Genomic DNA, 17082 nt, shown 5'->3' on the forward strand with positions numbered 1-17082 from the left:
GTAATAAAATGGTTTTAACATGCAATCCTCCTGTTTATTTAACTGAGAAGGACTTTTTTTCCCCAATGTAGCCGGATATTACATGCTTTACCTGTAAGTCCATTTCAATTTTTTTTAAATCCTATTCTACAGACATCATTATTAAAGGTCCAAATGCTCCAGAATTACCTCTCTTGTGAGAGACCGACCAAACTTCGTCCATCCACGCTGAGCAACTGATCTCCGGCAGCCAGACGCCCATCCTGAAGAAAAACATTAAAAATCAAGAGAGTCATAAAACAGCAAAGTTGAACTACATTTTCACTTTTTATGAAGAAAAAAAGTATGATTTTTACAGTTTAATACAAATTCCTAACTCCAAGTATAGTGCTATTAATTATAATAGTAGTGTAATATTAATGACACTAATTATGTGAAATAACTCTAGCCATGCAAGCTGTTAGTGGTTTCAGAAGAAATGAGGTCACAGCATCTGCATTAGCCTATAAAGAACATTAAAATACAAACCAAACTCACCATGTCTGCTGCACCTCCTTTGACAACAGACTTGATGTAAATACCAAGTTTGTCCTGCCCGGCACCCTAAAAAACACAAAACAAAGAGCAAAACAGTCTATTAGCACTCTGAGAATGATCTAAATGTTATTAACAGGCTCCACTAGTTCCGCTGTGGAAACCGCTGGACGAAGAAACCAGGCGTTCATTCACGAAAGACTATAAATCTGGAGCCAGCAGTGAATACATTCACATAAATAAACTCATTCATAAATTCAGACCAGATCTGAGCTTCTTTTTGTTCAAACTAGCCATGATTAACCCTCTCAGAGTAATTCACCCTATATCCAGGGTCAGAGGTCATCATCTGACATGGGCCATCTGGTTGCTGGACTGTGCAACCATTGAGATATCAGCTCGACCTAAATGCCATTGCATGCTAGAGAAACAATGTTCAAAATAAAACCCAGTAATTAACTTCAGGATAAAACAATGAATTCACTGAAGCACTTCCTGTACACTTGAAATGGTAACACCACACAATCTGTAACACTCACTTACGTAATGCTCCATAACTGGAGTTAAATGGTCTGTTCAAAGCTTCAAGCTGACAGAGCACCAGTGACATGAGCTTTAATGGGGTTTGCTTAAGGACTGTGGTTTCAAGTTAGTAACATTTGTTTTTTCCGATGGCTGGATTTGCTATTTAAGCAAGCAAGTACCCAAAATCCCCTGGCTGCTGCCAGCGGTTCTATTTTAAGGGAATCATGCTAAAATTTAACTATAAAAATAAGAGGTCTGTATTAAATTCCCAGCTATCTCAGCTGTTTTCTCATACAGAAACACAAACTGCTCATACTCACTCCACCTGACAAACTAATAACAGCAAAGTCTGACCACAGCAAATTGTCTACAACAATATTGAGCAGCACAACCGTTATATTAAATGATTCAAATCATCATATTAGAATGATTTCTGAAGGATCATGTGACACTGAAGACTGGAGTAACGATGCTGAAAATTCAGCTTTGCCATCACAGGAATAAATTGCATTTTAAAATATATTAAAAAAGTTATTTTAAATTGTAATAATATTTCACAATATTACTGTTTTTAATGTATTTTCATCAAATAAATGCAGACTTGGTGGGCATAGACTTTTTTCAAAAACAGAAGAAGAAAAAATAAAATAAAAATCTTACCAACCCCAAACTTTTGAATGGTAGTATAAATAGTGCACAAGTCAAATGTACTACTTTAAAGGCACTGTTAATGGTGTTTTAGCCAGCAATCCCAGTCCCCATTCACTTTCATTATACGTAAAAGAGCAGGCTAAACATTGTTCTGAATAACTGTGCTGCTTCTGTTAAGTGGGAAAAGGAAAGAACTTGTTTAAAATCAACATTTGTCTTCTCTGTTTTAGCAGCCTGATATGAACTCTTTCCAAAGTACAATATTTACATCTAAATTCCAGGCCAGATGTTTGCCAATGTCCATGCCATACTCCAAAAGATGCTTTCATGGTCATAAACCATTTACTAAATGGCACACCACCCAAGTCTACAACACTCCCACCATGCTGGCTCTTTTTTTCCCCACCTGACTTCAGCACTATATATGAAAACCCATGCTGCTCAATACAGGGCCGCCACGAGTTTTGAGTGCAACATCTACATTTACCATACAATTTAGCCTCTCTGAAAAGATTCAGACCCCACAAATGTCACATTAAATCACAATCTACCTTAAGCAGGAACACTTAAACCAAACCTGTTCTGGCTGTCAAATGGAATATGATGCTTATTGGGTCCAAACTGGTGGAGTTTAGGTGCACTAGGTGCTTCATTCTGAAGAACTAAAATATATCTTCAAATAGTTTCATTAGATAATTATGTTATACGCCTTCCTTTAAAATGCCACCCTACTAGATTGGTTAACTAATTTTTAGAGGGTTAGGTTATCACTTGATTTGATTGGTACGTGCACTACATTGCTCATAAGCACTAAAAACCTAAATGAAGTTGACCAGAAGCAATGGATCGGGAAACCCAGAAACAAAATCTGCCTGGGAAACAGCAATGTCTTTTATTCTGCCCTCTCAAATAAAGCCAATGTTAGCCACAGACCCCATAACCCACTCACATTACACTGGCATAAACACACCCTACAATTCAAACACACCCGTAACATGAACACCACACAAATATCACCCAGAAATCTCAGCTAACATTCATGATTTAACCACAAATATAAGAAAAATATAAATCAACATGCACTGTGTGTTAACAGGCCCCAAAAATGATTGAGGTCATGCCAGTTCTAAAGCACTGAGCCAAAGTGAATTTTAACAATGAAAATATTTGTTGTACAGTCTGAAAAAGTGAAAAACCATGAACTTCCAAAGGAAAATCTGCTGCATTAAATCAAGGGTGGGGTAATCAAACACAGACTGATGAGTAATTTAATTTTAATTAAAAAATTTTTTTTTTATTTAAAATAACCACAAAAAAACAGGGTTATCATAATATATAACGCAGATTAATTGAAAAAAAAGAAAAAAAAAAAAAAAAAAAAAAAAGAAAATCAACTGAAATTATATATATATATTTATAATATATAAAAACTTATTTTGTCAGCTAGTTGCCAAAGGAACATTTTTCATTTTTATTTAGTTTAAGTTGATGTATTAAAACACAGAAATAAAAACTAAAAACTATATAAAATAACAAACTATATAAAAATTGATTAAAAAAAAAATGACAAAACAACAACAAAATTACTAAACCTTTAAAATAAAAATTAAAGAAGAAAAAAAAACATTCAAAATTTTAATAAAAATCATAAGAGTATCTTAATGATACTAAAATAACACTGCCAATAACACCATCAGATAGCTACAAATCCGGACTAGAACAAGCGATGAAATAAAGGAAACAGTAATGGAAAAAATATGCAATCAGAAGTCATAAATCATATTATGGTCAGGATGAATAAAAACAACGTACCGCTATGTGCTCTGCCTTAGAATAGCACAAGTAACTTCTTTCCTGTATGTTATGGGAGTGATATATGATATGATCCTGGACAATGGCTCCTCCTCATAGGGAGTACACACAACAACAGGATGGGGGTTTTCCCAAAGCATCAGAGGGAATACAAACCAAGTGATGGAAAACTACTTAATACTGTAGTTTACTCAAGCTACCTCATACTGATGATTAAATTTGTTAAGCTACCATTTAAATAGTTAGAGATATAATCACAAAGTGCAAACATTTAGCAAATCACATTGCTAGGAGGCAAAGGATGCAAAGGAGGTAATTAAATTACTGGTTTAATAAATGGTAACACTACAATTAGCCAGAAATTATGCCGTTTTACGAAGGGCATCAAGGCCTACAACACATTGACATAATATCTAATGCAACATTGGAAACTGAGTGCTAGGGCTGGATGGTTTATCAAGTTTGTACGATATATTGATATTTTTTTTTAATAAACCATATAGAATAAGGCAATACAATTTAAATCGATATACAGTAGTTTAATACAAGCACATGTGAAAAATAATGGACAGAGTGAGCTCCACTTTGTGATGTCTCTATTTAAATGGTAGCTTAAAAACTTCAGTATGTTGTAGCTCAGTATGTTGTATATGTATAGATTGTATATGTTAAATAAAGTTGTTATTTTTGTTTTGTTTTTGCACACAAAAAGTATTCTCGTCGCTTCATAACATTAAGAACCACTGTTGTCACGTGGACTATTTTAACAATGCCTTTAGTACCTTTCTGGGCCTTGACAGTGGTGGTTAAAATGCAGTCTATGGAGGAGTCAGAGAGCTCTTGGATTTCATCAAAAATATCTTAATTTGTGTTCTGAAGATGAACAAAGGTCTTACGGGTTTGGAATGACATGAGGGTGAGTAATTAATGACAGAATTTTCATTTTTGGGTGAACTAACCCTTTAAGGACTTTAGAATAACTCATAAGATATAGTTAACACATACAGTTCAAAGCGGCTTACCCCGTCAGTTGCTCTGACAGATACTTGTGCTGTTTGATGTGTTTGAGATGTGCTATTTTTCTCAGTGCATAACCTGCATAACAGGTATATTCCCAAATGTTAGAAAGTCATGCAAATATTTCCATTTTGCTGTCAGAAGTGGACGAGCCTTACACAAATGATTTTCCGCTAAACTTTACTTCACAGACTTCAGTGAACGAGCACTGCCGCGCATGCGCACCAAACAGACGGACCGCAACAGAATAAGAGCGTAATAATTCTGACTGAAATATACATTTTGATAAAATATTTGAAAACGAACATTGTTTGTAGGACAACACTGGGCAGGACTTTGAAATAACAGTTTTTAAAAAAAGAAATAAATAAAAATACAGATTTTTTTTATCTAAATCGAAAAATGTCGAAAATACCGATATATATACTTTGTATATTGCCATTCAGGCAAAAAAATACAGAGATATAATTTTTAGCCATATCGCCCAGCCCTACTGTTATCAACAAGCAAGCTGAAATACAGATATGCCAATGTTGTGCAAATGAGCAGCTTCTCATCTACTGTAAGGTCTCAACTTGTCTGAGTCCTGAGGGAGATACGTCGCCTGGCAAAGCTCAAAAGCTTTCTGATTAGACTTTGAAAGTATGTATTATGCTGTGATGAGAAACAACCATTCAAAAACCAGTCTCTCCACATTAAAGAGTGAACCTGCGGTGAGAGACACATGAGAAGCCCTAAGGTTGAGTTCTGAGGCGGGGCGGTTTGCATGCCATCTGAACACGACCGATGCAGGACAGGAGTCTCGCGCAGGCCCAGCAGGAGAGCAACTGAGCTGACCTTTCCTCAAGAAACTTGCATTAAACTTGCTTTGATCAAAGCTGGAAACCCTGGCATGCAGAGCATGAAATGGAGTAAGGTCTATAAAAGCCACTGATAAAAAACAGATGCATGTTAACAAGAGAACTAATTGCTACTGTTTTTAAAACAATGAATGAGGAGATACTGGCACAGAGTTCATTACTGTTTAATAGAAGGCCAAAAGAAGTAAATTCAACTTAGAATAGTGCTCTGTTCTTTCTAAAAGAGACTTCTCTGTCACTAGAATGTAAACCTCAGCAACAGAAGAGCATGTTTGAAATGTTTTTATTGAGAATATTGTCAACAAATTTGAGCTCTCTTCTTAAGATTTTTTCTTGTGACAAATTATTAGTAGAGTACTCAAAACATACTCTATGCAAGTACGCAAGCACAAAATCTCATTTAACATGTTTATTCATAACTAAACACAAACATGTGTTGCATTCTCAGTGTTGCTGCAAGGTGACGCTAACATAAGCTGTCTTTCATGGGCACTTTCTCTTTAAGGTTAACTATGGATGCAGAATTGCAATTAAAAATTTGATGAAAGGAAGTAGAAATTAAATGAACTGAAATTCATAGAACTTTCAAGGCAAACTTTGAATGTTGAAGGTTTATTGGCCTTATAAGATTTATATCTGAAGGTTTATAGGCCTTACAGACAGAATGATAGAGCGGTGATAGAACTATAGAACAATGATAGCATGATAGAATAATAAATAGAACAATAGATAGAACGATAGATAGATAGGTACAAAGAATGACAGACAGAATGACAAACAGACAGATAGAACGATAGAATGACTGCCAGATAGATCATATTTAATAAATTAACTTTTGATCACCATCTGATCAGAATTAAGAGGTCAGCTGTTACAGAACCACGTCTCATGTGCAGGTTCAACACCCTTGCATAAGTGTGCATGTTGCCGAGCGTGTGTTGTGGGATTGTATTCTAGGTGTGGTTGTTTTTGTGCTCCTCTTTCAGCTCAAAGAAAATGAGGTAACGCTATTTTAAGGTGACGTAGTTACACGTTACTTCATGTACTTACTATAGTAATAACAGTAAATAACGCATAATTACATGAAACTAACCCTAAACCAAACCCTAACCCTAACGCTACAGTAAGTACATGTAGTTAATTAATATTCCTCAGTACTTATTTTAGTAAGTACAATGTAACTGTGCAGCTAGTAGACATCTCGGCATATCCAATGTGAGCATGTGAACACATGTCATATTGTAAATAATACTGTATTTTACAGGTGCTAAACCCCTTGTAAGCAAAAACAGAAACCGTTATTCACAGCAGCAGGTTATTTCTCTTTCAGTGTGTCAGAGGGTAAAGGTTAGTAAACTTGGGGAGGAACAGAGTCTGTTTGCTTGGGGCCTAGCACTGGCAACAAGTACTTCTTCACATACAACGGTATACCACAAAAAGACACATTTACACCACAAGCGGTTGTCTGGCATAGTTGGGCATGCATAAATACGCTTGCATCTGCAGCGCAGACATTAGACATTAACAGGAAAGTGTTGAAGTCTGAAGGTGTTCGCTGATAACAGTACTTGGAGCAGATGCTCAAACCACAGAATTCCAGCTTCCTTTGATGGTCCTAAAGCCCCATGCAGCAAGCAAACAAAGTGTACAGCTTCTTGGTCCCACCCTGATGCTTCCTGTCTACGGAAAAGCTTCCCAAACCTGCCATTGCAAATACAGGAAGCCCAGCTTAGGCAAGAGGAGTGCCTTGCAACAGAGGTAGAATTGAACTTCAGTCCTCGTGCTCCCCCCTCTTCAGTTTCAAAACACTTGTGGAGACCGTACCCCAAACGCACAGCTTCCTGTTCAAGGTTTATGGTTGTGGATGTGATTGGCAAATCAAGTCTTCAGGGAGCTGCACGTGTAGACATAAATGGCTGAGTGTAATTTGTTAACAGCCCCAGGGAGTCAAGGCAGTGCCTGACCTCTGACAGAGATGGTGGAGTCCACAGGGCACTAGAAAAACAAAAAATACATCCATTCACTGAAACTTGACCCACCACATAATTTCCTGCCCTGATTAATCACCCACAACAAACACAGCACTCTGAAAAAAAAAAGCAGCCGGGACAGTAGTGCACTCCTGAACATAGCCGGTCCTTACTGTCACGTCTAGACGGATGGAAGACAGATGGACTGCTCAGGCTGTCGGCTAATGGTGGGTGCAAAATATCATGACTAACACAAGAGGCTTTCAATAATGAGCTGCTTTCAGCCGACGGACTTCATCACGTCTGAGTGGCCTCCATTCCGGCTCTAATGATCTGCAGACTCTTGGGCTACTTGCTTCAGTTAAGAAAGACCAAACAAAGAGGTCTGTCTTCCTTCATGGTCCTCTGGCGGTGCATTTAAAAGACAGCTCCATTTCTGGACACAAAGGAAACGTCTCTCCTCTGAATATTTTTCTGTAAAGGGACAGAATTATGTCCAAGACATGAGTCATAGCTTAATTTAAGGGTTTGGTTTTACGTGCAAGCTTGACATCCTTTGCTTCAAACATAACAATATCTTCAAGTTTTACTAACTGACAACTTGGTTGTAGTCCTCTCATGTACTAAGATAGTTCCTTCCTGTTCAACACATCTGCAAACTTTTAAATGGAAGATAGTCTTCCAATGGGTCACAATTCCCGACTCATCCCTTCTGCTATCTCTGTCAAAGTATGAAATGTCACATCTTGATGAATGCAATCTGACAGTTTGAAGCATCTCTATTTGGACAATTGTAGGGGCTTGTCAGGTTTCATTTTGCCTCAGGACTGAAGTAAACTAATTCTTGAGTAGAGTCTGCACCAACACCTGTCAAAAGATCCCACCCCTAGCCACTAGAAAGTGAACACTGAGTCCTAAATCCCTACAGTCAAAAAATGTTTTCATGGTCATGTTCTCTTTTGAACCTGTGATCTAAAACAAAGCGTCACAATGGTTTCACTTCATATCAGTTCAGATTAATAAAAGATTAGGAGACATAACATGAGAAAACTTAGAGAAAACACCATGTTCTCCACTCTCAAGAGTCCTCAGGAAATTCAGGCTCGCGTAAGGGAGTCACACATCCTTCCATTGTTGTCATACATGAGGATCAAGAAGCCCACAGAGAAGGAAGTCAGTGAGCTATTGTGCTACAAATCAATTACACAAACAAACAAAAAATTGAGTTTTGCCTTGAGAAGTTCTGCAATAAAACAGAAGACCGATCCAGGAGGCTTTGATTCTTGTGGAAACAACTTATTTTGGTGCCGAAGCAAAATTCAGTGGGAAAATGTAAGGTAGCCACTCATCAGTGTGAGGTATGGAGGTCAGGATTTCCCTTGTTCTTTCCCCTGAAACTCAACACCATCCCAAAAGAGCTGTTATCGCACAAACATCTGCAGCCTGAGAAAATCAAGTCCTGCAACAGTAGCGCGACCATCCAGCTGGACCGACCCCACTGGATTGTTTGCAACAAGTGATGATGAGTCACTAATACTGGGATACATAATGGGGAACTCAATGTTCAGAGCTTGTAATCATTATCCCTGTGACCCTGATTACAAGATACCGCTGTGCACAACCACGCATATCTGCGGTTGAAAAAGTAGAAATGCAAAGTACAGAGTTTTCTCAAATAAACAGAATGAAATGGAGATATGCACCTTGCTACAACATTACTGTAACATTCGGTCCTACGTGTGTTTTTGTACATAAACTGATAATGATTTAAATATGTGGCGAGAGCCAGTAGAGAAAATGTACCACCTGTACAACGTGTATGTGCATGTTTGTGCAGTCTGGACACATGACTCTGTTTACATTAGCAAAACCTTGCTTTCTAACACTTGATAACATTCGCTGGAATTAATGTGTACAAGTGTCTCGTCTGGCATTTATAATGAACTAATTCAATTCAACTGTCATGAAATTACGAAAATAAAAACAATTTACACCACTTCCACACTATTAATCTTTGTTAATGTTAATTTTGTACATATGCTAATATATTTATAAATTAAATCATTAATAATACCACTGTTATGAATTTAAATTAACCAAGATTAAAAGAACATTTACTCATTTGTAGCTCATGATCCCCAATGCATTTAAATAATGTTACCAAATTGAACCTTCCTGTGAAGTACCACCCTGACGGCAAAGTATAAACAAACTAAAGTCACTGTGATGTCTTTTTAGCACACTATTAATCTCTCGGCGTTTACTTGCTCACTCTCCCACATGAACAAAAAGACACACACTCCATGTCAAGTGGTTTCTTACCGGCTCCTTCCTCCCGACCACAGAGAACCACATGGTACTGCCCTCCTCTCCGGAGTCGAGACTGAACTGAGGAATCAAATAATAGCGGTCCAGGAAAACTTATCCAACTCTTTCAAAGCAGGCAGGTCTACTGAGGAGCGACTCCTGGGCTACATTTTAAACACCATATGCAAATATCTGAAGCCAGTGTAGGAAATACCACATCCAGACTGTTATGCAAGAGAAACTCCCACAACTCACTAACAGTTAGGTGAAGTTTTAACGCTGCTCCCAGCTGCGTCCCAACTAGCTTCACACCGGGACAAACCGTCTCTCCTCTTTAGATCCTCCCCTTTGTCCCCGAGCGTGCCTTACACCCCTTATTCACTCCTCCTTTCCTTCTCCTCCCATTTTTCACTCCTTCCCTCCCTTCTTTTCCTCCAGTCTACCTCTACCAAACTTCATGCTTCCTCAGAGACACTAAGAGATGAAAATAGAAGCAGTAAAGGGGAGGCTTTGCTATGAAAATAAACAGTTCCTGTTAGCCCCCTTCTCCACCTCCCCTGAACCTGACGCACATCTGGTGGGGAAAAAAGGTTCTTCTGTCCACCAAAGTGGTGAAACACAGGCTACTGAAATGCAACTGTCTGTTCCATAAAACCCACTATGAAAAATGAACATTTTCTTGCGCAGTAACTGGTTCGTGTTCTAACTGCATATAGCAGTCATTACTAATAAGAGTTTAGAGTATAAACAAAACCCTAACATGCAATGTTGACATCGAAACTGATCTTTCTATGCTGACGAAAGCAACTGGTGGAAACCTGCCAGAACATTGAATATATAACTCTTTAATTTTGCCATAAACTCTAACATAAACAACCGCATTTTGTGAAAGTTGTGACGACCCAAAAGACATTTCCTTCTGCTGAAAGCAGCGGACTAGAACAACGCTCTGTCCGACACGGAAACAGAAATGATTTGCTTATGACTTCGCTTTGAATTTGAATGTTTGACAAGCACACAGACCAGCTTGTGACTGAACCAAATCAAGTGTGTCCTCTAAAAAGCACATGCCTGTTTGGACCGTCTGTTATGATCTGAGCCTGGCAAACTATGCCACATCTTTACTGCCCACTCAGATTATAGCAGCTACCAACATCAGGAACCAAAATGGTTCCTCAAAAACTCTTAAAACTGCATCAAAATGCTATCGGACCTAGATTAGAGCCAAAACCAAATGCCCTCCTCGAGGATTTAGATCATTTAATCCCTGTTACAGCACTAAGACCCCTGCAAGATGAAGAAATTGAAAGTGGGGCAATATTATATACCCCCAAAAAGAAATAAAATAACTGTCTCTTACCTTGGCCGCCACAATACTGAGGCCCATCCCATTGTGTTTCTTCAAAGTCACGGTCACAATTTCCGGTTCCTTCCGCATTGGCTGTGGAGAGAGAAGACAGGTGAGTTTACTTGTGAAAAGTACTGTATCTTCAACTTTAGGTCCACACTGCTTCTGGGAGCTGTTTCTGGTGGCCGTTCCTAGAGCAAACTGAGCTAAGAGGAGGAGGAGGAGGGAGAATTAGGGAGGTTCTGCCACTGCTGGTTCTCAGAGCGCAGCCGACCGCAGAGCGAAACGGCGGGCTCTGGAGACGAGTCAAGAATGAAAGCCACATGCGTCGGCTCCAGAGTGCATCAGGCCTCAGTAGACTCGCTTATGCACAGGCCGGGCCTGGGAGAAAGAGACCAGCTTCCCACAGAGGCACTGTGCCACAGCCTTTCCTTTAGTGAGCCCCACTGCGTAAACGCTGCACATGGCACACATTCATTGCACAGGGAACTTCAGCTATGTTACCCATCCACATTGTTGAGAAGAGCATGGGGGGTGGGGGCAGAATTTGTTTAATTGGTTGGGTAAAAAAGAAAACTCCCTGCATGCAAAAGGTAAGAGGGCAAGTGTCTTTAGCTTTGCTAAAGCATGTTCTCTTCAAAAATATTATCTGGGACAGCATGTTTTCAAAAAGTCTCAAAAAAAGTGTATTTTACTTTCTTAATGTTTCTGAGTGAAAGAACATTCAATGTGGAAAAATGGGGGAAAAAAACATAAGGTAATGTTATTTTTAATAATAATGTGGACTAGGATACATACATACATAATACATTGGCAAGAGTTTAGAAAAGCAGCTATCAGCTACAATAGTTGCCTAAAACGGTGTCTGAATACCTATTTTGCTATTGGTGAACATTTTTCCTGGGCCAAGATGTCTTGATTATAAACATCTTTTATCTTTCAAAATAATGTGTGCTGAATCATGTACAGTAAGACCAGGAATGGCAATCCATTTTGATTTTCAGGTCAATCTCACATTTACAATGTGTGAGTTTTACGCTAAGAATTGGTCCTGGGACGGCCATAAGAAAGGGATGTGGGAGCGGGTGGGTTGGTCTGGCACACGACCAAGCTGCGTTCATTAGATTTCTGTGTGGTATTTAAATGTGCTCTGAGCTCCAGCTTGGTCTGCTGTGGGGTGGACCAACATTATGTAAAAAATAAATAAATAAAAAATATGAGATTATGACATTACGTAAAAAATCCACTTACGTAAAAATACGAGAGACCGTAAAACGGACTAATTACAGGGAAGGAGGAGTAATTAAGGGCTTTGCGTGTTCAGGGTGAGGAGAAGGATATTATTTACAGCCAGTCCTATGGTCAAATATTGTCCTGTGGTGCTGTGGTGTAATTGGTGTTGGCTGGAATCTAAGAGAATGTTATTCTGACAAAACACATACTGGCAACTGATATCAGACATTCCCTGGTGCAGTTTTGAAAGTATTTCTTTAGTGTCACTATTCCATTTGTAAAAAGATTATCTATCTATCTATCTATCTATCTATCTATCTATCTATCTATCTATCTATCTATCTATCTATCTATCTATCTATCTATCTATCTATCTATCTATCTATCTATCTATCTATCTATCTATCTATCTATCTATCTATCTATCTATCTATCTATCTATCCATCTACTCATCCATCCATCCACCTTTCTATTTATCTATTTACCCATCTATCTACTATCAACCCATCTGTCAATCTACTCATCTACCCATCTACCCATCCATCCATCCATCCATCCATCCATCCATCCATCCAAATGACATTATAACTTACCAGTTCTGATGTGTCAGCTGAGAAATGACTGTCGCAATCGGCTCCTTCGAAGTAGATGGTCCAAGTTCCTGGAGAGCGTGGATGCGGGATCAATCTACAGAAACCTGGAGGAGAACAAGCGGATCAAAACATATCCACCAAACGTAAAACTTGAAATCCATTGGTCTCTCACAGTCTTTGTCACACACCTGTAAAAACACACACACACTCTCACTCTCTTGCAAAAAACAAATACTGATAGGAATGGCAGCAAACAGACTTTTGTACAGAACCTTAACAAACCACATTCCACTGACATCGCGTCAGCCTTGAACAAACAAACGCAACAACCTCTGATTCACCATCCACCTGATACTCACTGTGCACACCACAATTGACATCAAACACTCTGAAACTCATTTAGTGAGTCGCAGCAGTCTGTTTATTGTCCGTACCTCTCTGACAAAGTGGCTCTAGGAACTCTTGGAATCCGTTGGGAATGTTCCGCACCACATCGCACGAGTAGCCATCCTCGGGCAGTAGGAAAGGCAGCTGGAGGTCAGGGTCCTCTTCTAGCTGTACTTCCCGCCCATCACTTCGGGCCAGTTCGTCCGCCGTGTTCTCTGCCACAGCCACCACGTGATCGATCAGCTCCTGTGGGCATGAAGGGGACAATGATCATGATGTTACATAAGAACTTTAGCAAAACTTGACGTGCTGCTGCTTTTCTCCTCCATCCATGTTGTATATCTTAGTAGAGTGAGTTATGAAAAAATGCGGTGCGTTTAATTCAGTCAGGGAGAAGTTCTACAATGGATAACATCAGCACTTTTACAGTAATGAGTGTGATATTTCAAACAAACAAGAAGGTCATTTTATGAGAAACCCTGAGGTTGAAGGAAATGAGCAGAGCTACTGTAAAAGCTGCACACCTGGTTCAGTTTATTAAAAAAAGGACACATGTCATCAGACCAGGACTACACAGCCCAAATAAGACAGTTCACTTACAGGAGGAATGTAGGGTTCATCGGGAGCACAGTGGTAGTTGCTCAGCAGAGCATTGAGCTGCAAAGAGTTGAGCTTGAAGCAGGTGTTGTTTATGTTCTGCACGTCTTGCATGGAGTATTTGTCCATTGTGAGGAGGGTCGTTGCCTTGAGAGACAGAGGGTCAGTCATCAAATTAGGACAGTGGTTTTTAAACCTTTCAGCACAAGTACAACCTTCAATCAAACCAGAATATCACCAAGTCGCTACCAGTGCTCCCTCTAAGACAGAATGTAGTATTTGCATTGGGGTGTTAGATGGACAAAACTATAGTAAATTTGTTTATATCATGTTTATATATAAAATTAAACATCTCTGCATGCCACTGGTGGTAAGTGCACCACAGTTTAAAAAACACTGATGGCAATACAATCATATTTATGTTTGCACAAAATTTGCTGTAAAATATATATAAAAAAAAAAAAAAAAAAAAAAAAAAATCACTGTCACTTGACAGCAATGTCACATTTAAAACAGCATTTTTTATGATATCATGATTGAATTAAAATATTTGTACTTCTAAAAGAAATCCACTGTCACACTGAGAGAATTCAAGTGAACTTTCAAAATCTGGTGATGAAAAACTGTCAAAAACATAACACATTAAACATATACTTTCTCTTATACTGTACATTCATGCACATTTTAAGCTAAAATCTTGATGTTGGGAAAGTTGCCTTTGTTAATTATCAACTACCCCTACACTGGAACACAAAAGATTAGTGAAAGCATGAACAGGCAACATAACCTAAGGTCACATGATGTTCCTCCATCTTATAAAAAACAATCATAAATTTACACAACAGACTAAGCCATAAGAAAGCAACTCAAAACAGCTCAAGGGATAATAATCCTGTTGTGCATGTACACACATGTTTTGCTGATGTTGTGGGGGTAAATGTTTGCAAAAGAATAGAAAGAGCTTTTTATGTGGATGTGCCCACAAGAAAAAAGGTTCATAAGTGGGGCAATTCATGTCTCGATTGTGTTTTAGGATTAGGTTTAGTCAATAGCAGTGGTTTCCAAACTGCAGAATGTGTGGTGACAGAGGGGGTACGTGAACAAAATGCTGAGTTTTGCCATTCATTTAATTCTACCCCACCTTAAAATAACATTAAAACCCAGCACGTATTTCTAACAGGCAAAATGCAGCATCTAGTGTAAAAACAGGAAAATGGTAGCCATTACAAGTCAAATACATGACATCCAATCAAAGTACCTCATCTTTTGCAGTCAAAGCTGATCATTCCATATTTCTATATTGAACATTTTTTATTTAAAACATCATCTCATAACATTATTTATGCCATTGTATTTGCATTCAGGCCACCTCTGAGCAACATTAAACAGTGTGTAAATACATCTAGATGCTGTTTGTGCCACTGCAGTGCAAAGACAGATTTTGTTGATACTCATTTGATTTGATTTAAACTATTGATTTAGTTTAATTTATTGCTTTATTTAATAAATTAATAATTAAATTAATGGAATTTTCAGAATTTGACAAAACATGACACATACATTTAATAGGGTTAGAAAACCATCTTTATATAGGTAAAAAGGCACCTGAATATCAATTTAAGGGGCCAAATATTGTCCCTTAATGGAAAAGGTGTGACTGCAGTCTAAGTTGAAGAAAGGGGGTACGCAGAAGGATGTTAAATGCCACCATTCTAAAAAAAATTGGGAACCACTGGTCTATAGAAATGCAATTTATGAAAATGCTGTCAAATATAGTTACAAAAAAAATCTCTAATAAAAAGACTAAATATTTGGACCAGATAATGTCTTGTTTAATGTCTAAAAATGACAAAATGTGTCTGTAATGGTTTGGGTTGTAGTAAACAACGGTTTCGGGTGTGGTAAACATAACCAGTATCTTATAACCACTAACTTATAATAGCTTAATTAAAAACAGCAATAAAAAAAATAATGCATAAATAAAAATGCAACTCTACAGAAGGTCTTGATAAGTTTAAGTATAACAGTATATATATTTGTGAGTGGTACCTGGACTATGCGGCTGAGGTGACAGTCTGCAGCCAGCTCCAATCCCTGTTTCTCAGCCCATGCCTCGATATGGCTGAGCTGTTGTCGTAGGATGGCACCCCAGTAGTGCGAGCACAGGCCCGAGTCAGCCTCAGTCACCAGCTTGTTAAAGAGCCACATATTGATGAAGTGGAAGAGCTGAGAGAACAGCTGGATGGTGAGGGCTGCGTTGACTCTGCACCGCCGCAGAAGGGACATGGCGCCCGTCAGAGTGTGCAGAACGTCGTCTGTGGCAAACAAGGAAAGTCAGGGCTTTTTAATGCAGTATAAACAGAAAAGGTACCATCATTCTTGTATTTATTTTATTTGTAATTAAAATCGTGCAATGTTAAGGAGCTATCGCCATTAGCTGGGACAATTATTTACTAAATGCATTTTTGTTTTTTAAATATTCCCTTTGAAAGAATGTTTATTTATGGGTGGTCCCTGATGTGCCTCACATTTAAAATTAGGTTCCCTTGTAAAAAGGGTTGGGAAACTTGTGTAGCTTAAGATGTTGACATTGTTCTAGTCAAGTGGGCATGTTTGTCCTACTTAGTCTACAATGACCAAGATAAGAGAGAATATAAGACGCTGTAAATTCCCGTAAAGGAACTGAAATATCACTGTTTTGGCCAGAGCACTTCTGCTGTTGAGTTTCAAAACCACCACTAGGTGGTCCCACAACTATTTCAATTCACTTCCAACTAAGACAAAATATGTTTCATCCTTTAAACACAAGTTAAGTGTACCTATCTACTCATACTCATACATGCTAGGTCAAAAAAAGCTATGGTTGTGCATCTGAAAATGTAAGCTTGGGTCTCTGCTCACCTATCTTGGGCCTCTGTGGGTTCTGTTCGTCAGGATCTTCCAGGAAAGCTGGCATGTAGTTATTCAGATCCGACTGCAGGCAGTGCACCAAGTACCTGCAGGAAGACACATTATTTATTGTCCATATTTATCAACCAGCAAGGGCCTAAAGGAACTTCCTGTAGAATCCCACAGTAAATCTGAGACCTGGCCGCTTCACAAACCGCACGGCCCGCACAAAAGCACAGTTGTTTCAGCTGGTCATTCCAGTGCTTAATGAAACTGAGGCCCTCCGACCGCATTGTTTGTGCTGAAAACCGGCCCCAGGACCGTAACTCTCTCTCATACACCCAAACTACAGCTCAGCCAATACAAGCCAGACCCAGAA

At 38.7% G+C, this 17082-nt stretch overlaps 1 protein-coding gene across 16 annotated transcripts in view; it reads right to left on the bottom strand.

The window, feature by feature from the left end:
* The window catches only part of afdna (afadin, adherens junction formation factor a), a 132191-nt gene that overhangs the window by 27645 nt on the left and 87464 nt on the right, over nucleotides 1-17082 (bottom strand). For all 16 annotated transcript variants that reach the window (XM_048207524.1, XM_048207515.1, XM_048207523.1 and 13 more), the window contains 8 exons: nucleotides 16716-16810; nucleotides 15864-16129; nucleotides 13818-13961; nucleotides 13265-13463; nucleotides 12831-12934; nucleotides 11016-11096; nucleotides 517-582; nucleotides 169-242 (listed from right to left, as the gene is read on the bottom strand). In XM_048207524.1, coding sequence (XP_048063481.1) covers nucleotides 169-242; nucleotides 517-582; nucleotides 11016-11096; nucleotides 12831-12934; nucleotides 13265-13463; nucleotides 13818-13961; nucleotides 15864-16129; nucleotides 16716-16810 — 1029 coding nt within the window. The remainder of the gene's footprint in view (nucleotides 1-168; nucleotides 243-516; nucleotides 583-11015; nucleotides 11097-12830; nucleotides 12935-13264; nucleotides 13464-13817; nucleotides 13962-15863; nucleotides 16130-16715; nucleotides 16811-17082) is intronic.

The sequence above is a fragment of the Megalobrama amblycephala genome, linkage group LG11, assembly GCF_018812025.1.
Source record: "Megalobrama amblycephala isolate DHTTF-2021 linkage group LG11, ASM1881202v1, whole genome shotgun sequence".
Lineage (NCBI taxonomy): Eukaryota > Metazoa > Chordata > Actinopteri > Cypriniformes > Xenocyprididae > Megalobrama > Megalobrama amblycephala.